Raw genomic sequence first — 27,797 nt, 5'->3', positions numbered from 1 at the left:
TTAGCTATACGTATACATCTGAAGAAATACTAAATTAACAAAATAAAACAATTCACGCTACTTAGCTCCTCGCATTCCCGCCAAAAAGTATTAGTTACTGTTACCTTAAGTGGCATCTTTAAAAAGTCTGTGGTAGTTACCATGGCAATCAAGGTCAAACAAACAGCGGCAAATATGTTTCAAAAGTAGCAAGTGGAAAATATCTTCAATCATAGATTATACACTTAATATATACGAGATCTTCAATCATTTAAATATTCATTTTATTGAGTACCTAAAAAACGAAGTTATATTTAATCTCTTTAATCCTAATCGATTACCTAAATTTGTAATGCTGCTTATTGAAAAAAAATTGGAATGTTTAATAAAGGTCTTTGAACTGTAAATGGATGGTTACGATGGAAAATAAACGAAATGGACACAGTTATACAAATAAAGATCAGGAGATACCATTTTGGCTTGATAAAATTACAACGTAAGTACACTTTTATTATACCTATAAATCATTGGTTGTGAACTGGTGTTAATGATTAATTATGTTACAAGTTTAATGATGGTAAGACCACACAGCATTAGAATTTCTCTTTGAATTTTACTGTGTCAAGGTTGTGCCGCCTAATTTGTACTTTTTTGATTGTAAATATACTGAATTTTAGGGAGATGAAAGAAACACATATACAGAATAATGGCAGTGAACCGAATACCACACTTCAGGAGGCAGTGTTCGAAAAGTTTGGAAACTATAAGTTTGTCTTACATTTTTACGTAGTATATAAATTCATCTTTATGATTAGTGCTTGAATTTCGAAGTTAATTATATAAATTTGAGCTATTGTATTGTTAAAACAATTTTTTTTTTAGATTGACTCGTAGAACTTCACTAGACGCTACAATGGATGTAGTAGTAAAACCTCACATACAACCAGTGGCATACTCGGCTGGAGCTCTAAGACACAATAATAAAGGTAGATATAAAATGAAAAAAAGCAGTATTGTTGTCATTGATTTTATTCACTTTCGATGGTATAGGAAAGTAGCACTCCGCGTTACCAGTGTGCTTAATGCGAGTTTTTTAACGTTCTCGATAGCGTAAAAGTTAACTCAAAATTATCTGGAGTTGCAACGTTTGCCGCTAGGGGCGCTGATCCATGCATACAAATTTATATTAACGTGTACGATATCGAAAACGTTAAAAAACTCACACTAAGAACACAGAGTTCACAATATAAATGACGAGTTTCAATTACATAACGGCCATATCACTATCGCCGTACAAACAGGCAGGGTGGTGGTATCTTCTCTACCAATAGTAATAGCCCTGTTCGCGTGTTAACTGTTTGTTGGTCTAGTTTTAAATGATAAATTAAATTGTTGAGAAAATGTGTACGGTAAATAAGTATAGTTTTAGTTCGAACAACTCCGCCATCCCTATTTTTGTCGCTATGACGGTCATTCTAGTTAAAGGGCGGAATGGACTTTGTTGCAGTGCAATTCTTTGTGCTTATTGCGATTTTTTTAACGTTCTCGATAGAGTAAAAGTTAAATCAAATTTATATGCAGTTGGAACAGCGCCCCTGGCGGCAAACGTAGGCAAACGTTCCAACTCCATACAAATTTAAGTTAACTTTTACGCTATCGAGAACGTTAAAAAACTCGCAATAAGTACCCGGACAGTGACCATAGGTCTCAAGGTGTGTGGCCTGTAGACTGTGGTGTCCACACACTACGTTGTTCGGGATTTCAAGTGGACTATTAACTCGATTCCGCGTCTGTACCAATGTTAACCACATAGCTAAGCTACGCGCCCTTTTTTAACTTTTTAAAGTAGTTTAAGGTACGGCTTCGGTGATCTTCATATTATAGCCTAATTTGATTGAGCGGCATTCGTTCAAGGTGCAGTGTGTATCTACTGGATAGCGAAAAATATAGTATGTATTTGGAAATCTCTTGTACAGTGAACTTATTAAAATAATTACCTACTAAAATTTTAGGGTACAATGCAAACGGTCGCCGTAAGTACGAAATAAGAAGCGACATTGACTGGGGGGACTCGACTTCCAATGATTTCCTCTCCGATCTACTCCCCCACTACGTCACGCCTAGGCCTTCAAGATTCAGTAGCGCTATCGATGAAGACTTCCAAGATGTCATAATGGCCTCTAGTAAGTATCAATTGTAAGGATTACGACACGACAAATTTTCACAGCGACCTTTCTATACAGCATTGACTTTAGATTAATTTTTACCAAATGCCACTTATGAATAATTAACATCCTGTCATTACCATGGGCAATAAGCTGTTACACAAAAACATAGATTATCACCGCGAGAACTCTTGAAAGATAAACAGTTACAAAGTCGAAATCATGAATCAAAATTACATGAGCTACAAAGCAACGTTACATAATATAACCTATTTCTATCCAGTATAATTTGATAAGAGACTAGTGTAATACTCTAGTCTTTACTTTAGTACTATAATAAACTTCCCACCAAACAACTGATAAAAAATGTTTTTTTAGGGCTACAAGACAATAAGCCTCGTAAAAAACATCCCAACGAACCCTCGGTAAATTCTCAACACGTCACAGTAAAGAAGAGATCTGCTGTTAAATGTACAACCAAAAATCCTACGGCATTAAGTTCAAAATCGAATATCTATCAAAAGGATAAAAATAAATGCGAATTTGTGATCCCCGAGCTCCCAGAAGGCAGGCTGCTTGAAATGAAGATTTACTCGAATTGGGGTGATAAATATTTAGTAGGTCTGAATGGTATAGAGCTGTTTGATTCTAACGGATGCATAGTGGATATTGAAAAGGTGAGAATATTTTACATCTCCAAACTGGACTTAGGGTCTGTTCCTTCTAATCGTTTTTTTGTTTGTTTGTAGATAAAGTTTTTCTACACATACACACGCTGTGATTACAAGTATTTCGCACACAACAAAAACACCCACACATAAATCTCAGGACAGATATTCGTTCGCAAACTAGCACAAAACACCCGTAGGCATATACACTCACACACGCAAAAAGGCAATAAAAATGTTCATACACGCTAGTGCTTGATAAAATCGATATTCTTTATCGATAAATTATCTGATGAATGAATGGAGAAAATGAAACATGAAATAAATATTTAAAAAAAAACTGTTTTACTTTTATTAATTACAAATAGTCACTGTCGCTGGAATAAAACGTATTTGTTAAGCAGTTGGCGCTTGCTACTAATTGCGAATGAATTTTTCAAAACTAAGTGTATTCTGATTTTTTTTATGGTAAAATCATTTTCAGTAAAATGTTTAGAGCAAATAGTACTCGTCTTTGTCTCCAGTTTCCTCTACCTGTCACGTCAATCAATTGTTCCCTGGCGTTAGGTTCTTTAGGAAACCTAAATTTTTTAATTTACTGCTTAAGTCAAATAGCATTTTACTTAGATTTTAATACGTCTTAGACAATATAGTAAAATACCCGTAATTGAGAGGTCTACATGTCCCTTTATATTATACCTTCACTTTAATTCAATGATAATAATTCAATAATAATAATACATATTTATTTTACTCAAAATACGTCTCACTAAGAATATACTAGGTATCATTAATTAAATATAAAATAATGCAAAAATTATCCATGTCAAATGTAAATATAGTCGAGAATTCTGTCGATGATTTTATTTCACCACATGGTCACCTCACTATCGACAAACTAGCGCCGTCCAATCAGGGCAAAGGCCGAAATTTCAAAGATTGAAGTGTAGAGAACGCAATGCATGTAGTACATTGGAAGCGGACTTGGTCATTGCGTGCATTGGGCGAGTACACATCGCGCAATGTATGCTATTTATAACTTGTTGCAATAATATTGTTAATATTTGGAATTTCATAATGCTCAGTATATTTTTATGTTTTAGACAAATAATATTGTAATTAAATGGTAATTTCGACTTACCGATCGAAAGATATACCTCCTCGCTCTATACTTGAGGTCTGATTTTTTGTTTTACAAGTTATAATTGCACAACACGGCATTATAAAGCGGAGATCTGTTCGCCAAAGTAGTCCGAAGCGCACTAAACGCGGTGAATGAAAGAATCGGTCGAGTTATGTTTGTACAATCATAACAGTGGCACGCTTGCCCCGCCTACATTACCATTCCAACCTTATTTATCTATTCCGTGGTTGTAACTATACTGAGATCTTAGAACTCATATCTCAAGGAGGGTGGCGGCATTTACGTTATAGATGTCTATGGGCTCCGGTAACCACTTAACATCAGGTGGGCTATGAGCTCGTCCATACATGTAATAAAAAATTAAATAAAAACATCGATATGAAATGCAAAATGGTTTTGATTACGCCCGCTCCTCATAAGAATTCTTTTAAGCAGTGATTATTATTGTTATGCCCTGATGTTTGGGGATAAATAAAAATTCTATCCGAATTACAAGTTAACACTGTATTAACACTTAGAACATTCACAGAATACTAAAATTTTCAATTCGCTTCTTCAGCTTCGCTTCAGGTGATCCGTTCGCTGTGTCGCTTCGAGTAGTTCCGATTACTAACTGATTACGTGCCATATCTGCAACGTTTTTATAGTCGATACGACATCTCTAGAATTCTCGAGAACATTTCTCACAAGTCGAGTATTTTCGATGTGTGTTTCTGCTATCTGACCATAGATGGCGTTGTGCTTCTCGAGCATTCTAGATGTTACCTTAGATCGTTCGATATTCGTTCGGCGATAGATGGCGTTACTCTTGCCGGCGTTACATTACTTTACGTGCTTCATTTGCTTCAGATTTGGAGCGATTCAGAAACGGGTGATCAGTCGTTGTACGGACGCGTGGAGACCGTGTGCGACGGCGTGGTCCGCAGTAGGGACGACAAGCATGCGTGGTGCGCCGCCGCGCCGACCGCCTCGCCGCTCGTGCTCTCGTTACTACTGGCCTCCAGAGTCAAGCTTGCACTGCTCCGAATATGGGTCTGGTCAATTATTAACGCTCTGCTTAAATACACTTTATTACCTACTAGCGACCCGCCTTCGCTTCGCTTCGGAAACTGTAATTTATTATTGATTTCTCCACTATATAATGGATTTACATATAAACCTTCCTCTTCAATTACTCTATTTCTATTAAAAAAAACCGCATCAAAATCCGTTGCGTAGTTTTAAAGATTTAAGCATACATAGGGATATAGGAACAGAGAAAGCGACTTTGTTTTATACTATGTAGTGAAGGCAGATGGAGGGGACGGCTTAAGCGTAAAGCAAGACTGGCAACCCTGAGAGCCTGTGAAGAGAATTTTTGAAGATTTTTTGGCCTAGTACTTGGGAAAAGATTTCACAGGACGTATACTTTACTAGAACTGTTTTATGATAGTTTGTGCGATTGATAGTGTTATGAAAATGACTTGGCTTGAACGTCTCCAGGTTACCAGGCCATAAAATTGCCAAAAAAAATATTATAATTAGAATTAAAAATCAGTCAGAATATGCTATGCCTTATTACCCTTCCGAAGCAGCAGTAATTACTTCTAATTTCCTACCGCGAAAGCTTTAATAGCTAACTTTAATTGTACCTGTTTTAAATACCGGTGGTAAGATAATTTAAGCTCTTGTATTGGTACCACGTTATCACTTCTAAATTGCGTTGAGTGGAGGCAGCTACCATAGAATTGAAGATATTAGATAAGAACCTCGAGTAAGAGTCGAGTCGAGTAAGAAGTCTAGTGAAGGACTTATCAAAGATAAGCTTAATATAATAATATACAAGATACATGTACTAAACATGAACCTATGAGCCAATATCACCTGTTTAATGGAAGATTTTAATCTTAGTATATATCTCCCCAAAGTTTGTATCAGTGCTATTGAGACTTCAATGTTATGATAGAATTTTTTATATTGAATATTACATAATATACAGCTGCTCTGATCCTATTGAAAATACTAGGTAATGAAAATATATCATCATAGTGGTTCTTAACACGTGGACCAAATTTCGGAAAGAAAAATATTACGACATTAAAACTTGCACAAACAAAGACAGGTTTTTAGGCAATATAAAACGCGGAAAAGGGAATTTAATTGAATAAGGAGACCCTTGTAACACTAGATTACTCTCCTCCAGTGTCTTAAAACAGGGTTGTGACACGCTGTATATTAAAATTTTCAAGAAGGCAATAATTTTTTTTGGTGTATGCCTCTTTTACTGATAAAGGAAAATGAATTCTAAGTAAGGAATAACAATAATAATATTTGGAAACCATAGTTTTATTGATAAGCTATTCTTCGTTTTTTCACATTCGTAGAACTACAACAAATCGCGGATTCATTCGATCCGAGGGATAAGGCTTGTTCAAGTAAAACTCGACGACCAAGTCGTGTTTCACGGGGAAATAGCCCGAGCCAGCGGTGAACTGACCGGGCATTTGTCTTCGTTCGGAGACGTAAGTTTTAATCAACCCTCATCCTGTACGAACATTTATACATATTGTAAATGCATTTCTGAGCCATTACTCTGTTCGTCCTTAATTGAAATTCAAAGAAAACTGGTGGTAGGATCTCTTGTGAGTCCGCGCAGGTAGGTACCACCACCCTGCCTATTTCTGCCGTGAAGCAGTAATGCGTTTCGGTTTGAAGGGTGGGGCAGCCGTTGTGACTATAATTGAGACCTTAGAACTTATATCTCAAGATGGGTGGCGCATTTACGTTCTAGATATCTATGGGCTCCAGTAACCACTTAACACCAGGTGAGCTGTGAGCTCGTCCACTCATCTAAGCAATAAAAAAAAAAAAATTAAAAAAAAAAAAAAAAAATAAAAAAAAAAAAAAAAAAAAAAAAAAGAAATGGGCAGGGTGATGGGACCTACACGTGTTGGGTCACAAGACGCCCTACCACCAATTACTGAACCAATATACGCAAATGATGTTATTCATTCACTGTGGTAGTCCATCGTGAGCATTTGATGGTAGGTAGGATTCGAACATAGGCAGTCGCATCGCTCGATACGAATCCACCGGGCTTCTTATCCGCTAGGCCACGACTCATTCAAAATGTACCAGAACAGAAACCCGGTGAGGTCGGCTTATCTTCAGCTCGTACATTTAAATAATAATATTTGTTCATCACCCTAACATTTCACAGATGATTCTCTTCACTAAAGATCCTCTAATCCTAGAAGCGGTTATGGATAACGACAAGAATTTCAAAGTATTACTCAAAGATAGCGAACCGATGACAGATCCTAGTGCAATTGACAAGCGACCGACGACAGCTAATGATAGCCACCACAACTTGAGCCCTAATGCTTTGCTCGACTCTTTAGAGGATAATGAGAGAGAAGCCAAATATATGGCAAAGGAAATTAAACTGACGCTCATGTCGAACTGGGGTCAGAAGAATTTGATCGGGCTAACTGGTAAGAGTTTGAAGACTAGAATAATTAGTTTCCAGTAACACGGTATCATTATCATTCTCCCTTCTCCCAGTAACCTGGGGTCGGTGCAACAAGTTTTCTCCTACCATACTCCTCTATCATATGCCGTTTCTTCGCTCACTCCCCTCTTACACATACCGTCTTTCACACAATCCATCCATTTTTTCTTAGGTTCTACCTCTCCCTCTAAAGCCTTCCACATTCATAGTTTATTTATTTATTTAGACACACTAACAGCAATACACACAAAACATTCAAGCTAAAAATTAACAAGTATAAAATTAAGTACTGGTAAATTAAGCCTGTATGTAAGTATGTATGTACTGGTAAGTTACAGACATGTACATCAATCTCTTAAAATACACTATAACATGTTACAGCAATTTTACAAACGGAAAAATAGGTTTAATTTAAATGTTAAAACTCTAAATAAAAAATAATAGTTTAATATAAATATAATAATAATAATTAATAGCTAAAACTCACTCTACAACCTCATTTTCATTTCGTCTCATCACACGTCCATACCATCTCAAACGCGCACTTCTCAACTTCTTTGTCACAGATGCCACTTTCAGACTTCCTCTAACGAGGTGTCAAGCCGCTATGAAGCAATAAATGGTGTTGATTGGTATTGGTTCAAGATTCTTGTGTTTGTTGGGTAGATATAAAATCTTGGGCGTGGCGACTCTAGGTTATGTGATAAATACGCTCGAAGATCGGTACAAAATTCTCTATCGAACGACCTTGTCCGGTGACGCTGACATAGCCCTCTAAGGCTGCCAGCTTATATGGGAAAAATTTTAATCTAACGACTCGTATTTACAAATTATTCTTTTGCTTGATTAACTGCGACGTCGTACGAATTATTTCCAACTAAAAAAAGTTACAAACCATAATAGCTTTCAGTTTAAAAGTCAAATTCAAGTATTTTTAAGCTAATTTTATATAATAAAAAATTACAAAAAGTAATCTCTCCGGCGGGGAATCGAACCCCGGTCTCCCGCGTGACAGGCGGGGATACTGACCACTATACTACCGAAGACCTTGTGTTCTATGTCGAATTTATGTATTATTTACTTATTTACATCTTCTTTAAGCATTTGTACTAAATAAAATGAGGTTTAATTATTTATTAATCTTATATCATTACATATTAAGTAACAGTTGTTAATTTTCTATTGTCTGATCTTCTAATAGGAAATATAAAATTTATAAATATACATAAATTTATCAATTCACTCCTCTCTTTTATATGAAACGCCACGGAAAAGATAATAATGTTCATACCTTAAAACTGATTTAAATGTTTGTCCGTAATGTAATATTGAAACTGCACTTGTGTAGTGGGTTTTATATTGTTTTTCTAATACATGATAAACCGTTGAACATATTGTTGTCCTACATATTGTTTATTTTCAAAATAAAACGAATGCGGTGAAGTATTACTGGTGGTAGGACCTCTTGTGAGTCCGCACGGGTAGGTACCACCGCCCTGCCGGCCCTGCCTATTTCAGCCGTGAAGCAGTAATGCGTTTCGGTTTGAAGGGTGGAGCAGCTTTGTAACTATACTGAGACCTTACAACTCATATCTCAATGTGGTTCTCGACATTTACGTTGTAGATATCTATGGGCTCCAGTAACCACTTAACACCAGGTGGGCTGTGAGCTCGTCCACACATCTAAGCAATAAAAAAAATTAATGATTTTCTAGGTATCGAAATTCTTTACAACGATGACCCGATCGTAGTGCGCAGAGCTTACGCGTATTCGACCTTCATAAACTCAGCCCAAAACTCCGACGCCCTTGACACGGTGGAGTGCTCGGCGCTGTTCAACGCGAGGAACATTACGACTGATCACGAGGACATGTGGTGCGCGAGCTTCTCGGCCGACACCAAGTTCTGTCATGTCGTCATCCAACTCGCAGAACCTACCGAGATTACAAGTACGTAATGTTTTCTCGTGTGCAAAACAATTGAAACGTGACAATAATGTACCAATGTATATATTTTTTAACAAAATAATCAAACTGCCTTTAATACAATAAAATGAGGTATCATCATCAATGTGTAGTCAATAAAAATTAAGTATAACAGAAAAACTACCGGTCATATTATGTTGATAAAATTTAAATTTATGAGGATTATTACGAGAAGTACCCGTTTATAAATAAATTTTTTTTTTCAAAATCGGTTCACTTAGTAAATCAATTATGCTGATAGCCTTGAGAGGCTATATCAGCTTCTTCTTGACAAACAACAAATGCTCACGCAGGTGAGCTCACGGGGCTCAAACCGGGTGTGTTGCTAGGACTGGCCCTAGCTAGAGCAGTGCTTCGCAGAACCTACCACCAGATTGGAAACGCGACCCACTGAGAAGATCCGGCGAGAAACTCACCGCGCTGTGTCTATGGGTTAATTCACTCGTCGGGCCCTTCGTCGCAAGCATTGGGTTCAACGAGGATGGTGACCGGAGTCACTTAGTAACACACATAAATACTTTAGAATCGAGAACCTCCTCATATTTTTCTTTGTTATGCTGGATGCTATTTGTCCTTAGTCTTTCGTATACAGTGCATCCTTTACCTCTGCGATGTGGGAGTATCACCGTGTAATGAAATGAAATTACAAAGTTTTTTGATTACGGATTTACTTAAATTTGGGTATGATATGGACATGTACGACATGAGACATACTGTTATGTATATTTCTGCTGTTGCACTTGATAATTCGACTCGCCTTTATTGTGTACCTAATAATATTGTTTAACGCCCACTGAGTTTCTCGTCGGATCTACTCGGTAGCGGCGGTAGATTCTACGAAGCGCTGCTCATTCTGGGACTAGTGTTAGCATATTCTCTCAAGTTGAGCCCGTGAACTCACTCGTCCAGGCGTAGCTGGATTAACCTCTTAGACTGCTAACGAATAGTTAGGGGAAAAAGTGTTTAATTTTTCTTATGGACCAAGCCAATAGTCGTTTTATATCGCTAAATGCTCGTAAAACCTGGTTTGAAGGTAATACACGTTTGCGAGAACCTCATTAGTACCTGATGAATAAAGCCGCTTTCAGACTACGCTGTAATATAATAAATAGCATATGGTATATAGCCCATAACATAATAATATCGCGCGCCATACATGTTATGGACACGTTCACACTACTGTATCATACCCGATCCTGTGGACCGAATGGTAAACAGTCGACGTCGCGCTAAACACGTCATTACGGATCCTCCCGATCCACTAACGGTGCTTTTAGGTACCACAAGCACCGGTCACCGTTCTCGTCGAAACCGTCGCTTGCGACGAAGAGCTCGACGAGCGAACTAACCCATATACACAGCCCACTGAGTTTCTCGCCGGATCTTCTCACTGGGTCGCGTTTCCGATCCGGTGGTAGATTCTGTGAAGCACTGCTCTTGCTAGGGTTACTGTTAGCATCACTCCGGTTTGAGCCCCGTGAGCTCACCTACTAGTTAAGGTTACGCCGAAAGAGCCTCTCAAGGCTTAGGTAGGGAAAAAAAAACTACTGTACTGTATATTATTGGCTAAGTATAGGCTGCTATACTATATTGCACTATAGTATAGCGTAGTCTGAAAGTAGCTTAATACTGTAGGCATCCGAATATGGAACTACAACGCGAATATGGAGCTGTCGTACATGGGGGCGAAGCACCTCAGGGTTAGTCTGGACGGGTCAGAGCTGCACTACAGGCCGGTGTTGCTGCGCCGCGCGCCCGGACACGCCCACTACGACTACGTGCAGCAACTGGACCTGGCCTCCGTCGACGACAGGTGACATCACACGACCGTCTCTTTAGAGACGCCACCCACCAATAGAAGTAGCCCACATCACTCCGTATAGCACCTCTAGTAAAGATCACTGAACACCACTAAAGACCCCAAAAATTGACAGAGACCACAAACTGGTCCTATTAATTAGTAGGTCGAAATTCGACTATAATTAATTGAAATTATAAGCTTGTACATCATTATGATTCTATTGTCAAATACCATTATACTTCTGTAATCACAGATTCCGCCAAGACTACACTTTAGACAAATATTAACAAAGGCAAACAAGGTTTAATCTATTCTCAATTTAACCACAGACTGCAATAAGAAAAGTTTGGCAATAAACAAATAGTAGGTATGCATGCGTGTGTCAAATCCATGGTAGTGTGTAATGTATTTTTTATTGATGTAATGTATTTTCTATGAATACTACGTCAATACTATTATATGCATTTTACCGCTTTTTTTGCGCCGTCACTCGTATCTCATCCGAAATATTTGTTTTATTTATTCTGGTGGAGGGTCTTCACCCTTTCAAGATTAATATTTAAGGCAGTATTATTAAATTGAGTGGGGGTAGGGCGTATTGTGAACTCGCACGGGACATACCACCATCCTGAATATTTCTGTTCTGAAGCAGTAATGCATTCCGCTTCCAGGGGTGTCACAGCCGTTATACCATACAATTCACTTTTTTTTGGTCTACCTATGCTGATAGCCTTGAGAGGCTATTTCAGCTTCATCCTAACGTGTAGGTGAGGTCAATTCGCAGAATCTATCACCGGATCGATAACGCGACCCACTGAGAAGATCGCGCGAGAAACTCAGTGAGCTGTGTCTATGGGTGATTGAATTCACTTGGCACCTATGTTATTTCATGCATTTTAAGATTATTCTCGAACTAAATCCAACAGATTCGAAGACGCCAAGGACTCGGACAGTTTCCGCATGGACTGTCTGGTGTACGGCACCAACTTGGACATGGGCGCGCCCACCGGCTTTGTGCTGCAGCTGAACATATTCTCGACCTGGGGCGACCCCTACTACGTCGGCCTGACCGGGATACAGCTGTACGACCCCCGCGGGAACCTCGTGCCGGTCACGCAGACCAGTCAGTTTTGTAATGTTTATCTTCTTTTTCAGTCGTGTCACTTTTGACAGAGGGGTCGTGTTTTTATTTTTTATTGCATAGAGCGTGGACAAGCTCACAGCCCATCTGGTGTAAAGTGGTTACTGGAGCCCATAGACATCTACCTAAATGCCGCCACCCACCTTGAGATATGAGTTCTAAGGTCTTAGTATAGTTACAACAGTATAGTTAGGGCGGTGGTACCTACCCGTGCGGACTCACAAGAGGTCCTACCGCCAGTAGTAAGGTGTAACAGTAACAACAGTGTTTGTCATTTAGTGTTGGAAGGGGCAGACTTGACGCGTCTCACGATGTCCCGCCATCTCTCCCTGCTCGAGGCCATTCTACTGCACTCATTTAGGGGACCTCCCACTATAGTAGTGTTTATCTAACTTGTCTAATATGTGTTTGTCCAAGGTTTGATCAAGTATCTTTGGTCATTCTGTTATGCCCTTCACCCAACTCTATGGTCCTAGATTACATATTATTATGTGAATCCACTTGTTTTTTTTTGTTATTTATGAAATAGTCTCTCTAAAGCAGCCTTTCCCAAAGTGGGCGATAACGCCCCCTTGTGGGCGCTGCAGACCTAAAGGGGGGCAGTAAGTGACCTAGGAAAAAATCGGGCATTGTGTAGAGCATAGATTATACACTTAATGTGTAGAGGCTTGGGAGGCGATTTGTAATTTCGTCTAGAAGGATTCTTAGACACTGACTGAGCTCTCGCTATAGTGGTTTATAAGTAGGTGAAAAAATGGGAATTGGGAACCCGTGCTCTAAAGCAAAGTTCCAACAAATCGCATGACTACTCGAGTATTACAGTTGTATTAGTTTACGTAATGCTTGTCGAATATCAGTCTAAGATATGTTGAGCACGTGTAAATTTGCATGGTTTACGATTTTGTAAGTCAATTTAATCTTCCACTTCAAGTCTTGTCCAATTTCCCGGTCACAAACTCAAGGGTAGTTTTTATTATTATTTCCAAGAACTCCGAAAGATTTACTTCCGTTTGTCGTCACCAGACGTCTGCGCTCATCCGGCCAGCGTGAACGTGCTCGATTCTAGGGCATTAGACGTGCGGACTCCGGACAAGCTTATCGACGGTAACAATGACAGTGTCGGTGACGGGGCGCACTCGTGGCTCGCCCCGCTACTGCCCAATACGCTTAACAGGTGAGATGCGCTGTAGTTTCGTTTTTATGAACTTACCTCAGCAGACCAGCAGATGATGCCTGAACTTAGAGATCTGAGAATTTAATTAATACCCAGCAATAGTTCGTACTATGATCACCCGGGAATACACCGCGATCATACATCACCGGTTCACTAGTTCAATATTCATATTGTAATTTTTAAAAAATCTGTAACCACCCTCTTCTTATTTTCTTTTCTTTTTCTAATTTTTTTTATTGGTTAGTTTGGTGGACGATCTCATAGCCCACCTGGTTGTTAAGTGGTTACTGGAGCCCATAGACATCTACAACGTAAATGCCACCCCCCACCTTGAGATATAAGTTCTAAGATCTCAGTAAAGTTACAACAGCTGCTCCACCCTTCATACCGAACCGCATTACTGCTTCACGACAGAAATAGACAGGGTGATAGTCACATCCAATATTCATAATAAAATAGTCGTACAGATTCGATCCACATCAATATTGGTTTGTATGTGGCGACAAAATCTAACAAACGGTTTCAGGGTGTTTTTCGTGTTCGACATCCCGGTCTCAGTCTACGGGCTCAAGATATGGAACTACGGGAAGACGCCGTCGAGGGGCGTTAAGGAATTTGGGGCAAGTTGTGTTTTCTTTTGCGGGGCAACAAACCTGTAGATATAAGCTTTCAGTTGATAATGTTAACAGTTTGAGAGCCATCGAAAAATGAACATAAATAGTTTTTTCCCCTAACTATGCTGATAGCCTTGAGAGGCTATTTTAGCTTCTCCTTGCGTGTAGGTGAGCTCACGGGGCTCAAACCGGGAGTGTTGCTAACACTGGCCCTAGCAAGAGCAGTACTTCGTAGAATCTACCACCGGATCGGAAACGCGACCCACCGAGAAAATCCGGCGTGGAACTCAGTGGGTTGTGTCTGTGGGTTAATTTACTCGTAAAGCCCTTCGTCACAAGCGACGGGTTCGACGAGAACGATGACCGGTGCTTGTGGTATCTAAAAGCACCGTTAGTGGATCGGGAGGATCCGTAGTGATGTGTTTTGGGCGAAGTCGACTGTTTACCATTCGGTCCAATGATAATTCGCTACCGTTAGCGTTGTGCACAGCGTTCTTAAATTGCACATTCTATAGCTTTGAGTTTTCGACGCAATATTACCTTTGAAAGCTCAGGTAGAAGTGAAACCTTCAAAATTTTGGCTTCAAGTTAATGAGACGAATGTAAAATTTCGGGAAAAGTATAATTGTAGGTTTTAGTAATGATCATAGTGTATATGATCATATCATTCGTATATATTACATATATTTATTTAGAATGTATTAAGTGCGAATGTTAGGTACGAAGCAGAGCACAAAGAGAACCACGAATATAAGAAACACTGTATATTACTTTTTATCTCATTTTCTCCTATGTTAAATCTTATGTATTTATGTGTCTGTCTCTTTTTACTGTCCATTTTCGTTTCATCGACTTTCAAATAACGATGCTGAAGAAGTTTTCACTTCGAAAATCTCTATCAGGTTTTAATGGATGATCTTCTCATATACAACGGGACATTGGACCGCGCCGAGCCGGGAGCCGGCTTGTCTCCGCAGTGGATATGTCTACAAAACGTGGATGTCGACGTTTTGACTCCAAGGTGCGTATATTCGTAGTGCATCGTTGGAAGGTGGTACCCTTCTATCGTTAAAAAAAATACTTTAGCCCGTTCAATAATTTGTTTCATAGCTGGTTCAATTGGAACTGGTTCAATTATTTAAATATACCTACTGAATAGTAAATAAAAACATGTCACGCGTGCAACTTGATGCACGTGGAAGAATTGAAACTTCTTTTTAGCTGTATATGTAGTTTTGTGGTTTTCGTCATTTTTCATCCTTAAATTTCTCTTGTAATAAGAAACGCTGTGTATAAGAGAAACGACCTAGCTCGCTTTGTCCTTTCTCTTTCTCTATAGTCGAGTGGTCCGCGTGACGCTCTGTCTATTTTCTCACTCTCGCTCATCCTAAATTGTATCTTTTCTCTCTAGCCGTAACGAATCTGTCGCGAGTTAACTTTTCCTCTAAACGCGCCTAAAGAAGTTTCACTTCAATAAGTACTATCTGTAATAATGAGTTTGAACCCTCAGTCCGTCTGACGGCAGTCTTCGCACGACCACCAGCGGCTCCAACGAGTTCGCGGATCCGAGCGCGAGGCCGCACACCGGCGTCCCCTGTGCCCGACCCTCGCAGAAACACAGGCACTGACATCCTCGTACATACAGTTTGAAGATCGTAAATAAAAGTCACGATTGGTTGAGTTGAAAGTAGTGAATTTAATTCTTCACTAGATGAAGGACCAAAGAATAGTAGATACATAGGTGTTATATAGGACTAGAATAAATTAGAAAATAAAAGGAGAAATCTTGATGAAGAAATAGAAAATGAACGCTACGTTTATGAAATAAGTAATTTTGAAACAAGAATTCGTCAATTACCTTATATTTTCTTTTTCAATAGAATCTTATAAGTGACTTAAAATTTTGCCCCATTAGCATTAATAATCTTCTTAAATTGAGGGTAGTTTGCACCGAGAAACGCAATCTAATTTTTCTAAGATTATTATTCTTGCAAACAGCAGTTCAAAGAATATTTTGTTAAAATTGCTTCGTAGTTCGGACACTATTTTTATTAATAGAAAACAAATTTAATAAATACGTGATCCATTTTGTACGTAAACTTACATACATATGTGGGCTCACAAGAGGCCCTACGTTACGAATTTAGCAATTAATTTATCAATTTTTATCGATTATAAGTGACATCAAGATTTAAAGTTTACTTTTATAGTTCAATATCTTTTGTCATTATATTGTTGCCAACGTTACGAATACAGTTTACGGGGTCACGTAAGACTGACCAGTCAGTATGTAACCATAAAAGTAATTTTACTTACGTTTGCGATACGCGAAAATCGACCAAAATATAGCTACTCTAAAATCAAGATACCATACCTTTAGAATTGAATTGTGGTAATATTTAAAAAAAAAACTGATACGCGTGGTACTTTAATGAAGTGAAACTTCTTTTTTTTTTGTTGCTTTTGTAGGCAGACGAGCATACGGCCCACCTGATGGTAAGTGGTCACCGTCGCTCATGGACGTCGGCAATGCAGAGCCAAGCCGCTGCCTACCATTAAGTACTCTCCGCAAGCCTCGTTTGAAGAAGGACATGTCGCTCGGAAAACAGCTTGGAGGGGAGTTCATTCCAAAGCCGGATGGTACGTGGCAAAGTATTTTAGTTATTAAGTTATTTTCGATGTGTAGTAACGTTCGCGCTGGTCTGTAACAAGTATACTACGCGCATGCGTTCGAGTGTTACACATTCACTCTCGCTCTGTCTCTTTCTAGTATGGTAGCGATAAACGTTTAACGCAACCTTGTTGGGAGTCGCATTAGAAGTTTCACTTCAAAATGACTTTCACACTTTGAACGACTCATAAACGTGCATTCTATCAGTTTATAAAAACGGTTTCTTTTAGTCTGGAAAAGGACAAAGTACTCAATTCCGTCTCTTAAAAATTGAGCGCATATCTTAAAACCAAACAATGGCCCAACAAACAATGTTTTCATGCGGCCCGCGACGCACGTTTTTATCAGAAAATAGTATTGAAAATAGTTTGAATAGAATTTATTGTCAACATAGAATCAATAATTTGGTATAATTTATCTTTATTCTTGTAACATTCGATTACCATGACATTATATAAAAGTAAAACTATCTTCTTGCATAATTTTTTTTTAAATATTTTTTTTGTCTGGAAATTATTTTGTTTTTACAAATACCTATAGATTTTTACGGACCTCCAGCTTTTGTAGTGAATTTAATTCGCCCGAAAAGTTATGTAGTTCGAACAGCTCTGTCTTAAAGTATTAAAATCGACAAATTATAAAAAAAAATACAATTCAATTACACATTTGGCGTTTACAAAAAAAGAAAACAAGAATTCTGGATTAAGCTACTTCAATTCTAAAGGTACGATATAGTAAAGCCACAGAGTCACATATTGAATGACCGCATTTCCTTCAGGTGGGTAGGTCGCGGTTGTATTTGAATAGTAGCGCCGCAATGGACTGCACCGGCCGAGTTACATTGCGTACTCAGAACACTGTACCTGTTGAACTAGTGTTTATTTACTTAATTTGTAGAAAGTAACTATAGACCTTAGTAATGTGTTGTTTTGTCGCAGTTTTAGTGTTGTATCGAACAATCTTATGAAATGATTTTTATACAAAATAATAAATGGATGATTTAATAATTTCGATGTTTTTATTGTTATACGTGGTGGATAGAATCTTAGAAATTATCTAGAAGATTGCACAAAGTGGGAATGAGTTGCTCGCTCCGGGCATTTCAATATTGCAATAGTTGTTACGTTATAATACCTCTTGTAAAAATAAATAATTACAAAAATGTAATACATATTTAAAAAAAAAACTAATATTTAAAAAAAAAGACATGCCCGCTGTTTTTCTTGCTAGTTCTTCTCAGGACGGAGGCTAGTTTTTGTGAATTGGCGGTGGTTCTTTTTGACGTTCAACAAGTATTTACTTTCAAGAAGAATAAAAAAAATAAAAATTTGAAGTTTTGACAGCGTACGGCCCCGTTAATGGTGGGTGATTACCGCCGCTCACCGGCAAAGCCAAACTAGTTTCCTTCGGTGACTACCTCACACTTCGTTTGGACAAGTACGCTGATAGCACTCCGAACTACAGGGAAGTTCGAACCGTCGTCGGACGGTACCGCTTTTTGGGGGGTCAAAGTGTTTTTATTCAAAGTTAATTAAGTGTATATTCTGAACATTTATAATGAAACACATCAATTTTGGTATATTTATTTTATTGTTAGAAACTAACAAATCACAGACTTTTTTGTTGCATTGCACTATCCTAATGAATAATAATATAATAAATTTCGAATTCAAATCTAATGGCGGTTTTTGCATACACATAAAAGAAGTTGAAAGGGTAAATTCGAGGCTTGTGTGGCCGAACATTAGGGCCGGCTGTACACGGGACCACACCCTGTAGGTCACCTTACAGGTACAACATATCTTAGAGGACCACACCCTGTAGGTCAACCGTAGACAGGTACAACATATCTTAGAGGACCACACCCTGTAGGTCAACATTAGACAGGTACAACATATCTTAGAAAAAGACTTTCAAAATGAAGACGCAACGCCGTGTAATAACATTTTACCGAAAATTTAAATTATTGTAGACCCGACTTTATTTATATGATATTCATTACACATTTTTTTACACTTCATTATAATTATATGTATTACATTTGTCATTTCAATAATACCGTATGTGCAATTGCAACATTAATATAAAAGATTTAGCAAATTCTACACGACCATGTATCAATCACACTTGATAATACATTTTTTTGTGCTAAACTAAAATTTGAAAAAAACTGGGATCAAAAACCATTTTTCATGCTACACACGGAGCCCTTATTATTATTATTATGATGACGTTTTTAAAATTACAAATTGCAAGTTTTAACTTTACATTTTGTTAATTTTGTTTCATCAACACGAGTTTGTCTTGCAAGACACGTTTAATACTAAAAAAAAAACCATTTCGTAAACTCGTGTATTTACATTCTACATTCGCTTATTTAAAATGGCAGCATCATTTGTATAAAACTTACAAAGGCATTAACAATTCACATCAGTCTATTATAAAGTTTGGATCGTGCGTCCGTGCTTTTGTCGTGATGCTCAATTAATATGACAATTTAAACGTCATATCGTTAGCGTTTATTCCGAAATCGCTCATAAGCACCTGACAATTAGACACACAATCGTTTACAAAATTCTTTTCTCAACACGAAGTAAGGCTGCGCTGTAGCAGTTCTCTAGCTGAAGAAATATACTGAATCCAGTACACTGTTTATGTCGAAGTTACCTTTACTGGGTACTTTTCGAAGCAGATTATTGACTCGTTTCTTGTTAGAAGCGCCAGAGTTGCCGTCTTGTAACTCACTGAAATATAAAGAACACAGCTTAAGTCGTGTTATATAAAACACCTTAGTTGTAGGCGTAAATATAATGACTACTGCTTGGCCCCAAATGACGTCACGTGTAAGGAAATTAATTGCGTTGAATCGCATTTTTTACTCATCAACTTAGCTAAATTCGCACTCTCCAAATTTCCTATAGTTACAATATTTACATAACGCGTCAAATACGAAGGTCAGCATGACGATACAATGAATTTTGTTTTACGGCCTTAAGAGGTAGACTGTCCACTCGATGTGGTGATCACGGTCGCTCATGGGCATCAGCAATGGCACAGCTTACCGAAGACAAAACAAACTAGCGTGTTCACAGATTTAATTAAATTTGTGTACAACGGACATAATTCAATAAATTTTATTTTCTTGATTTTTTAAAGTTTTTAAGTGAACCATCTCTATATTAGTTTCCATAAGGGTTACAACAGATTTGAGAAAAAAAAAAAATACATTTCCTAAAATCAGTACCAATATTTGTACCGACGATGTTAAGGAACACAATCTTTTTAGGTTCGCGTGACAATTTGTATGTAGAGTTTGTATGCGGTGTGTAGAGATTGCTTTCAATTACTTTAAATATAGCAATATGTATTTATACGGCTCTCCCTCTATGTTTTTAAGACAGTAATCTTTCCCCAAGTATTTGAAGTAGTAAAAGTAATTTTATATAGCTATCAGTAAGGTATTTATTCTATTATATATTTGTTCATCTTACTATCTATAAACTAAATACAAAAATTATATCACTTACGTTTCAGGGTAGCTGAACCTTTGGACAAGAAAATTCGATAAGTCCTCTAAGATAGGCTGAGAATGTAGCGCCACGAATTGTTCCCGACATATCTGTAATTGCACGTTACGTTGTTAGCAATCTCATTTGTATACAGGGTGTCCCCGCTTTTGTTTGGCAATGTAATGCTTAATTACTAATAGTTCATTAAAAACGTAGTTTTAAAAAAATATAGAAATCAAGTACAAAATTATGGACACCCGAATCTAACACGTGAGATTTTAATGTCATTAAGTCACGAAGCAATAATTGCGTTGTTTCGGAGGTCATCATGTTTTGTTGCGTGAGCCACCTGCTCTTTCAGTTTATTTCCTCAACATGTTTTTTTATTTATTTGTAAGATTAAACAGAATAGAAAGCTTTCAAATGCTAAAACCTCCGTCCGTTTTTGTGTTTATGTTATTTAATAAAAATTAAACAAACAAATGGCCGATTTTTGGTAGATCCCTTTTTTGTTTTATGTATCATTTCAGTAACTCAAGTATGAAAAATAAGTTTATTCCGTACTGTTTTAAGTGCATTTATGAATGTCAAAATTTTAACATATTTCTGCTTTAATGAGATTAATCATCATGAATCCGGAATCGTCCGGTGTCCCCTTGAGCTTACTAGAATAAGTAGGAAAAAAATAATCCCGATTTACAACTAACGGACATTTTCATTGACACGAACAATATGTAAAGAAAAATCAACGTATACTGGGTGTTATCAGGATTGATTTTTTTTCCGTCCCATCATCAAAGGTGTCATTAGTACTATCGTCTGTCTTCGTTTTCGGAAGCGGTCTCCTCACATCCTGTATAAGGTTACATATAGTGCGAGTAGCGAGTGCGGGGGCACCTTGTTCATCCGGTGGACGGTGTCGGGGTGCGTCCAGAAGCAGTCGTGCACCGACACGAAGCTGAGGCCGGCGGCCGCGCAGTGCAGGCCCGTCAGCATCATGTGCGTCGAGTCCAGCGAGTGGATGAAGTTCGGCGGGAATGCGTTGCGCTGCTTCATAGTGCACGGGCGTCTGCGGGCACAAGTACGTACAGCTTTTTTTTTTGCGCCTACCTACGCCGAAAGTTCGGTTTTCCTCCCGCTGTACAGGGAAAAAAGTCTAAAAAGTAAAGTGTAGTAAGTAAAGTGTAAATTTTTGATATCGACAAATGCGTGGCACAACCGTCAAGGAAAACACACGGCGTCAAACAAATACGGGGAGGTGGGCGAAGGTGGGGCGAGCTGTCTCCCGCGCGTCGCCTCTGTCCCCGATGGACATGAACTCGCGAGCATACTATATGTTGTATTCTCGGCAACATTCGAAGGACGTTATCGATAACATTCTGTACATACATATCGATAGCATTCTGTACATACATATCGATAACATTCTGTACATACATATCGATAACATTCTGAACATGAATGTAAGCGCATCACATTGTTAAGGGTAAGGACGTACTGTTGCTGGTCGACGGGCGCGGCGAAGTGCAGGTGCGGCGGCGCGCGCCGGTAGTAGGGCTGCACCACGGGCAGGCCCAGTGACGTCACCCACTCCACGCTCTCGCCGCATACGCCCGATATCACTCTGGAAACACAACGCACTCTGTTCCCAAAATTGTCATACGAACGAATGATTATACTAAGAATTCAAATATTGGCCTAATGTGGTACCGCTTTATCTCCTTCCCTGGGTGTCGTAACGCCACTAAGGGATTATGCAAGCGTACTACTATACATACTATACAAGAGTACAAACAACCAGCATTTATTGTTAGGAGCGTGTGTTGTAAGCCTGCACGGCTAGGTACCACTATCCTACTGATTACTGTCGCGCGACACGCGCGGCACGCGATCTGATTTAAATAGTGGATCTGCCGCTATACAATGCAATTGAAACATTAATCTCACGTGTCAAGGTGGGGGTGGCGATGTGATGTTCTATGGGCTCCAATGAGCACTAGTGTAATCATTCACCGATTATCATAATGAAAATTACGATGTTATAAATGTCACAAAGTATGTTTGTCGTATGAAGCAACGAATTAACATGCTTTTTTTAAAGTCGTATTATTAAGCCAAATGACATAGACTACGTTGTATTGCCAAAAAAAAACCATTTTATTCCCACGGGCGAGCGAGGCCGCTGGTATCAGCTAGTATACGTATACTAGTAGCAGGATCGCATCTTACTTGGCGCAGTCAGTAAACCAGTCTTGTATTTGTTTGGTGGACGTGAACATCTCCCGGAGGCTGTCGAACGTCTTCGCCGTGAGGTACTGCGAGCACGCCCACACGTGCTCCTTCGGGAAGTCGTCGATGTCTGAAGATAAGAAACCGTATGTCAATCAATGGTTGTCGAAAGAGTGCCGTGTGAACTTTACTGGCGGTAGGACGTCTTGTGAGTCCGCACGAGTAGGTACCACCGCCCTAGCTATTTCTGCCGTGAAGCTTAAAGTAATGCGTTTCGGTTTGAGGGGTGGGGCAGCCGTTGTAACTATACTGAGACCTTAGAACTTATATCTCAAGGGAGGTGGCGCATTTACGTCGTAGATGTCTATGGGCTCCAGTAACCACTTCACACCAGGTGGGCTGTGAGCTCGTCCACTCATATAAGCAATGTCCAATGGGTATGTCTTTGATGTTATTTTATGTGCTTATAATCGATTAAAATCGATTGATTAATGATAATACTTAAAATAATTTATTTATATGTTTTTTTTTATATACTTAAAAAGTTTACTTAATACGTAAAAGGTTTTGATGCTGGCAATATTTTTCCCGCAAAAATAAAAATCTTGTTTTTTTCAACAGAGTTACTTTTTTTATAAACTCCTTATTGTAAACTGTAGTGGCGCTTATTTGGAAGAAAGTAAATGCATATTTATTTATGACAAAATTAATGCACTAAGTATTTTTTCTCTAATCTATTGTCCGCTTTGGGCCTGAAATGGGCATTCCCCTTTGATAGTTTTAGTATCTTTTAGAGAAAAGAACCTGTATAACATGGGAGTGCCAGACAGACTCGTGCTCATCATACGAGACTACTTGTCGAACCGTTCGTTCCGATATCGAGTCGAGGGAACGCGTTCCCGGCCCCGTCACGTCACAGCCGGAGTCCCGCAAGGCTCCGCCCTCTCCCCGTTACTATTCAGTTTGTATATCAATGATATACCCCGGTCTCCGGAGACCCATCTGGCCCCTCTTCGCCGATGAAACCGCCATCTACTACTCGTGTAGGAAGAAGGCGTTGCTTCATCGACGACTTCAGACCGCAGCTACCACCATGGGACAGTGGTTCCGGAAGTGGCGCATCGACATCAACCCCACGAAAAGCACAGCGGTGCTCTTCAAAAGGGGTCGCCCTCCGAACACCACGCTGAGCATCCCCCTCCCGACTAGGCGCGTCAATACCTCCGCCCCCGCCGTTCGCCCAATCACGATGTTCGACCAGCCCATACCGTGGGCCCCGAAGGTCAAATATTTAGGCGTCACCCTCGACAGTAGGATGACATTCCGCCCCCACATCAAGACGGTACGCGACCGTGCCGCCTTCATTCTAGGACGTCTCTACCCGATGATATGTAGGCGAAGTAAAATGTCCCTTAGAAATAAGGTGACACTCTACAAAACTTGCATACGCCCCGTCATGACCTATGCAAGTGTAGTGTTCGCTCACGCGGCCCGCATACCCTTAAAATCGCCACTTCGATAAAGCGGCACGACACGAGAACCCTCTCATCGTGGCCGCCGGTAACTACATTCCCGATCCTGCGGACAGAATGGAAAGCAGTCGACGTCGCCCAAAACACGTCATCTCGGATCCTCCTGATCCACTAACGGTGCTTTTAGGTACTTCAAGCACCGGTCACCGTTCTCGTCGAACCCGTCGCTTGCGACGAAGGGCTCGACGAGTAAAGTAACTCTCAGACACAGCCCACTGAGTTTCTCGCCGGATCTTTTCAGTGGGTCGCGTTTCCGATCCGGTGGTAGATTCTGCGAAGCACGGCTCTTGCTAGGGTTCGTGTTAGCAACATCGTCAGGTTTGAGCCCCGTGAGCTCACCTACTAAAGTTAGGGTTACGCTGACATAGCCGCTAGGGCTATCAGCTTAGGTAGGAAAAAAAAAATATTACAATTTACCTATGAAAGCGGCCTAGTGAATTCTAAGTTAAAGCTATGCAAGAAAAACAGTTGCATTCAAAGACACGCTACATACATGGATATAATACACGTTAGATTTTGAAGTTAATATTTTATTTCTCAGGTCTTTGCAACTATTTCTTGTGGTTTCATTCGGATTGTTTTGTACATATCTAGGTTTCTTGTCCCCGTGGACAGGGGAAAGTGGAAAAAGATCCTAAGATTGAAGCTCATGGGTGATGGTGGTCACGACCCTCAGACATGAGGAACACGACTCGAGGAGGAGGAGGAGGAGGCTTCTTTAGAAATTAAAGTTAAATAGTTTGGTATACCGATATAAAAGAACACCCTTACGCATTCGAAAGATATTTTCTTACACCCTGTATAATATATGATATTATATGAGACACCGCCCAAAACCCGTCATTACGGATCCTCCGGATCCATTAACAGTGCTTTAAGGTACCACAAGCACCGGTCACCGTCCTCGCCGAACCCGTCGGTATGTTGATCCGGTGGTAGATTCTGCGAAGCACTGCTCTTGCTAGGGTCAGTGTTAGCAACACTCCGGCTTGAGCCCCGTGAGCTCAGGTACTAGTTAAGGTTACCCTGAAATAGCCTCTCAAGGCTATCAGCTTAGGTAGGAAAAAAAAAAGAGACACGAACCTTTGAGTTGCTTAGCGATTTGCAATCTCGCGCCGAATTTCGTGACGCCGTACACAGTCGTCATCACGGTTTGCTTGATGACCTTCCGACGGACGAAGTTCTCGAGTATGATCGCCGGCCCCACGCCCGCCGCCGCGTCGCGCGCCCTCATCTCCTCCACCTGTCCCGGTATTATACTGAGCGTTAGGAGACCGCTTCCGAAAATGAAAGTTTTGTAGGTACAAAATTGTAAATTTTGGAGAGCGCGGTATCAGCGCCGCGCCCGGACGTTCGTTAACCCGAGCATCGGCTGTTTTTGATTTTGTGTTTCATTGCTGGGTTTTTTTGTAATGTATTTTTTATGAAACTGTCGTTTTATTTAGCTGTACTAACACGATGGAGCGTAAATAATGCTAATAAAACGTTTTAATAATATGATTGTTTTTTAAATTAGGATCGATCTTTTTCCGTCCCGTTATTAAAGGTGTCATTAGTACTATTGTCTGTCTTCGTTTTCGGAAGCGGTCGTGGAGCAGCCGTTGTAACTAGGGATACTGAGACCTAAAAACTTATATCTCAAGGTCGGTGGCGGCATTTACGTTGTAAATGTCCATGGCCTCCAGTGACCACTTAACACCAGGTGGGCTGTGAGCTCGTCCACCCATCTAAGCAATAAATATATATAACTACTAGCTGTATCCGACCGCTTTGCTGGGCATTTAAAATTAACATTATTATTTCTCACCCCCACAAAGATTCTCATCATTAACGCCCCCGCAACTGGTGTAGGGAGTCCAACTCTCATATAAATATTAGCCTATCCATTAAGTACATGTATTTTCTACATGGATACCAAGTTTCAAGTCAATCGGATGCACGGTTCAGTAGTTATAACGCAACATCCGTAAAGACCACTGTAAATTTATATATTAAGTATAGATTAAAATGGGCTGCGAGGTACCACGCGCGGTACGTACCAGTGCCGCGACGGCGCTGTACACGTCGCACGGGCGGTCCCCGGGCGCCAGGTTGACGGCGGCGGCACCGGCCTCGTCTCCCCCGAGCGCGGCGTAGTGCTGCAGTCCATTGCACGAGCCGTCCTGATGCACCGGGAACCCGCACATGTACTCTGCAAACACATAACAATATCAAGCACAAACGACTTTTTGGCGGGAACGCGAGGAATGAAGTTTTGTGATTTTATCTATTTAGTGTTTAACGGTGTATAACGGTGGTTTATTAACTGTTTAATATCTCGGAAAGTGCACAAATGTGGGAAAATGAAACAAAGCCGCTGGACTTGGCTCCTCGGGATCCTCTAAAAAGTCCACTGAAAAGTCTCAGTAAATAACCACCATTCTACTGAGATTATATTTCATCCCATATCATCTTATTTCATTTAATTTCATCCCAGTTGATTAATGTCTCAAATTAATCATCTTCATTTCATTTCATTTATCTCCATATTATCATTTTTCATAAAAATAAGAATATAAATTAAAATAAGACATGACTTAAAGGTCTTAGTTACCAGGTCATAAAATCCCTCATAAAAAAAATCGAGCACAAACATCACAGTCCCCGTCGATAAATATTACAGCACATCGACCGTGGGAAAGAGACGGTTAGTTTTTGTTTTGTAGAGCGCTATCTCGGTCGCACATTACCTAAATGAACATCGTTCGTTGCACACAAGTAAGTATCTACAAAAACAAAATTTAGCGACTGTCTCTTTCTAAATATCGATGTGCAATATTTATCGCAATATTTATGATACTGTACACTTTTTATGTACTGAAAATTCGATATTGGTACATTCTACTGCCATAGGAAAGGGAAGGGGTAACGAACTAACGCTCTCACTTAGTCAGTCACGGTATTGTTTTAAAAGTGTAGATAAATTTTACCTTCAGGATTAGGTGAGCGGATTGCATTAGCTATCTCTATGCAGCAGGCGAGAGTTTGCCAAGGCTCCTCCGATTTGGTCCACCATCCTTTGCCCTCTAGCGGATTATCAGCAGAGTCCAAAAACATGTCCGTTATACTTTCTGCGTATTCCAATCTAAATAAGGAAATGAACTAATATAGTTCATATTTTGTGCATCTCATATCATCTCATCTCCTTTCACTCCATATTATCATTTTTCATAAAAATAAGAACATAAATTAAAATAAGACATGACTTAAAGGTCTCAGCTACCAAGTCATAAAATCCTTTTAAAAAAAAAGAGGGGATGATAGCTACCTCTGTTGTATGGTGCTTTTCTTCAGCGCGCCCGTGAGGTTGACGGCGTGGAGCTTCAGCCACCTGAGGCCGTCCGGTCCCAGCGGGCGCGGCTGCGCGAACCGCAGCAGGGCGCGCTGCGCGTCGGCGCCCAGCACGGACACGTGCGGGCCGCACGCGTACACGCGCCCGCGGAAGTCCATGTTGTGCGGCAACCAAAACGTGCGCTCTCTGCGTCGGTTCAAATACACAATTTATAGTTTGATCACGGCCATTTACAATCCCTCGATTTTTTTTCACCTATTTTAGTTAAGGCGATCCATAAATTACGTCACACGAATTTTAGGACTTTTGAACCCCTCCCCCCTTCTTGTCACAGGTTGTCCAATTTTTATACCCCCCCCCCCTC

General features: G+C 39.8%; 2 protein-coding genes and 1 non-coding gene across 10 annotated transcripts in view; 1 reads left to right on the top strand and 2 right to left on the bottom strand.

The window, feature by feature from the left end:
* Positions 1 to 125: 125 nt before the first annotated feature.
* On the top strand, positions 126 to 20,824 carry LOC101738056 (katanin-interacting protein). Of its 8 annotated transcripts, none has more exons than XM_021351622.3 (16): positions 126 to 475; positions 657 to 746; positions 862 to 965; positions 1,992 to 2,162; positions 2,523 to 2,821; positions 4,806 to 4,988; positions 6,320 to 6,457; positions 7,156 to 7,429; positions 9,162 to 9,395; positions 11,067 to 11,244; positions 12,159 to 12,355; positions 13,397 to 13,547; positions 14,074 to 14,167; positions 15,064 to 15,182; positions 15,672 to 15,782; positions 20,367 to 20,824. In XM_021351622.3, exons 1-16 carry the CDS (start codon positions 390 to 392, stop codon positions 20,398 to 20,400), a joined length of 2,463 nt encoding a protein of 820 aa, XP_021207297.1. In that variant the 5' UTR covers positions 126 to 389; the 3' UTR covers positions 20,401 to 20,824. The 8 variants fall into 8 exon arrangements, 7 of the variants coding, with proteins under 7 accessions (XP_021207297.1, XP_021207299.1, XP_012550558.2 ...); XR_009976871.1 differs by lacking the exon at positions 20,367 to 20,824 and adding an exon at positions 17,611 to 17,839 and having other exon boundaries at positions 148 to 475; positions 15,672 to 16,801; XM_021351624.3 differs by having other exon boundaries at positions 148 to 475; positions 15,672 to 15,796.
* TRNAD-GUC (transfer RNA aspartic acid (anticodon GUC)) lies at positions 8,421 to 8,492 on the bottom strand. The gene has a single exon. It is a non-coding gene; the product is annotated as a tRNA-Asp (tRNA).
* Positions 18,404 to 27,797, bottom strand: part of LOC101744865 (DNA-directed RNA polymerase, mitochondrial) — a 22,140-nt gene continuing 12,746 nt past the window's right edge. The window contains exons 16-24 of the mRNA XM_004931767.5: positions 27,410 to 27,619; positions 27,072 to 27,226; positions 26,142 to 26,293; positions 25,186 to 25,345; positions 22,571 to 22,700; positions 21,840 to 21,965; positions 21,239 to 21,410; positions 20,360 to 20,451; positions 18,404 to 19,576 (exon numbers count right to left, since the gene is read on the bottom strand). Of these exons, the coding sequence (XP_004931824.1) occupies positions 19,450 to 19,576; positions 20,360 to 20,451; positions 21,239 to 21,410; positions 21,840 to 21,965; positions 22,571 to 22,700; positions 25,186 to 25,345; positions 26,142 to 26,293; positions 27,072 to 27,226; positions 27,410 to 27,619 (1,324 nt within the window). The 3' untranslated portion in view covers positions 18,404 to 19,449. The remainder of the gene's footprint in view (positions 19,577 to 20,359; positions 20,452 to 21,238; positions 21,411 to 21,839; positions 21,966 to 22,570; positions 22,701 to 25,185; positions 25,346 to 26,141; positions 26,294 to 27,071; positions 27,227 to 27,409; positions 27,620 to 27,797) is intronic.

This window comes from Bombyx mori, chromosome 3 (assembly GCF_030269925.1).
Source record: "Bombyx mori chromosome 3, ASM3026992v2".
Taxonomy (NCBI): domain Eukaryota; kingdom Metazoa; phylum Arthropoda; class Insecta; order Lepidoptera; family Bombycidae; genus Bombyx; species Bombyx mori.
This window is presented reverse-complemented; position numbering and strand designations above follow the sequence as displayed.

Bases quoted from the DNA above. Each gene is read 5' to 3' on its own strand.
- LOC101738056 (XM_021351622.3), top strand. From the start codon at position 390: ATGGTTACGATGGAAAATAAACGAAATGGACACAGTTATACAAATAAA. The intron at 2,163-2,522 runs GTAAGTATCAAT...ATGTTTTTTTAG, and splicing joins AGATGTCATAATGGCCTCTA to GGCTACAAGACAATAAGCCT. The intron at 6,458-7,155 runs GTAAGTTTTAAT...AACATTTCACAG, and splicing joins ATTTGTCTTCGTTCGGAGAC to ATGATTCTCTTCACTAAAGA.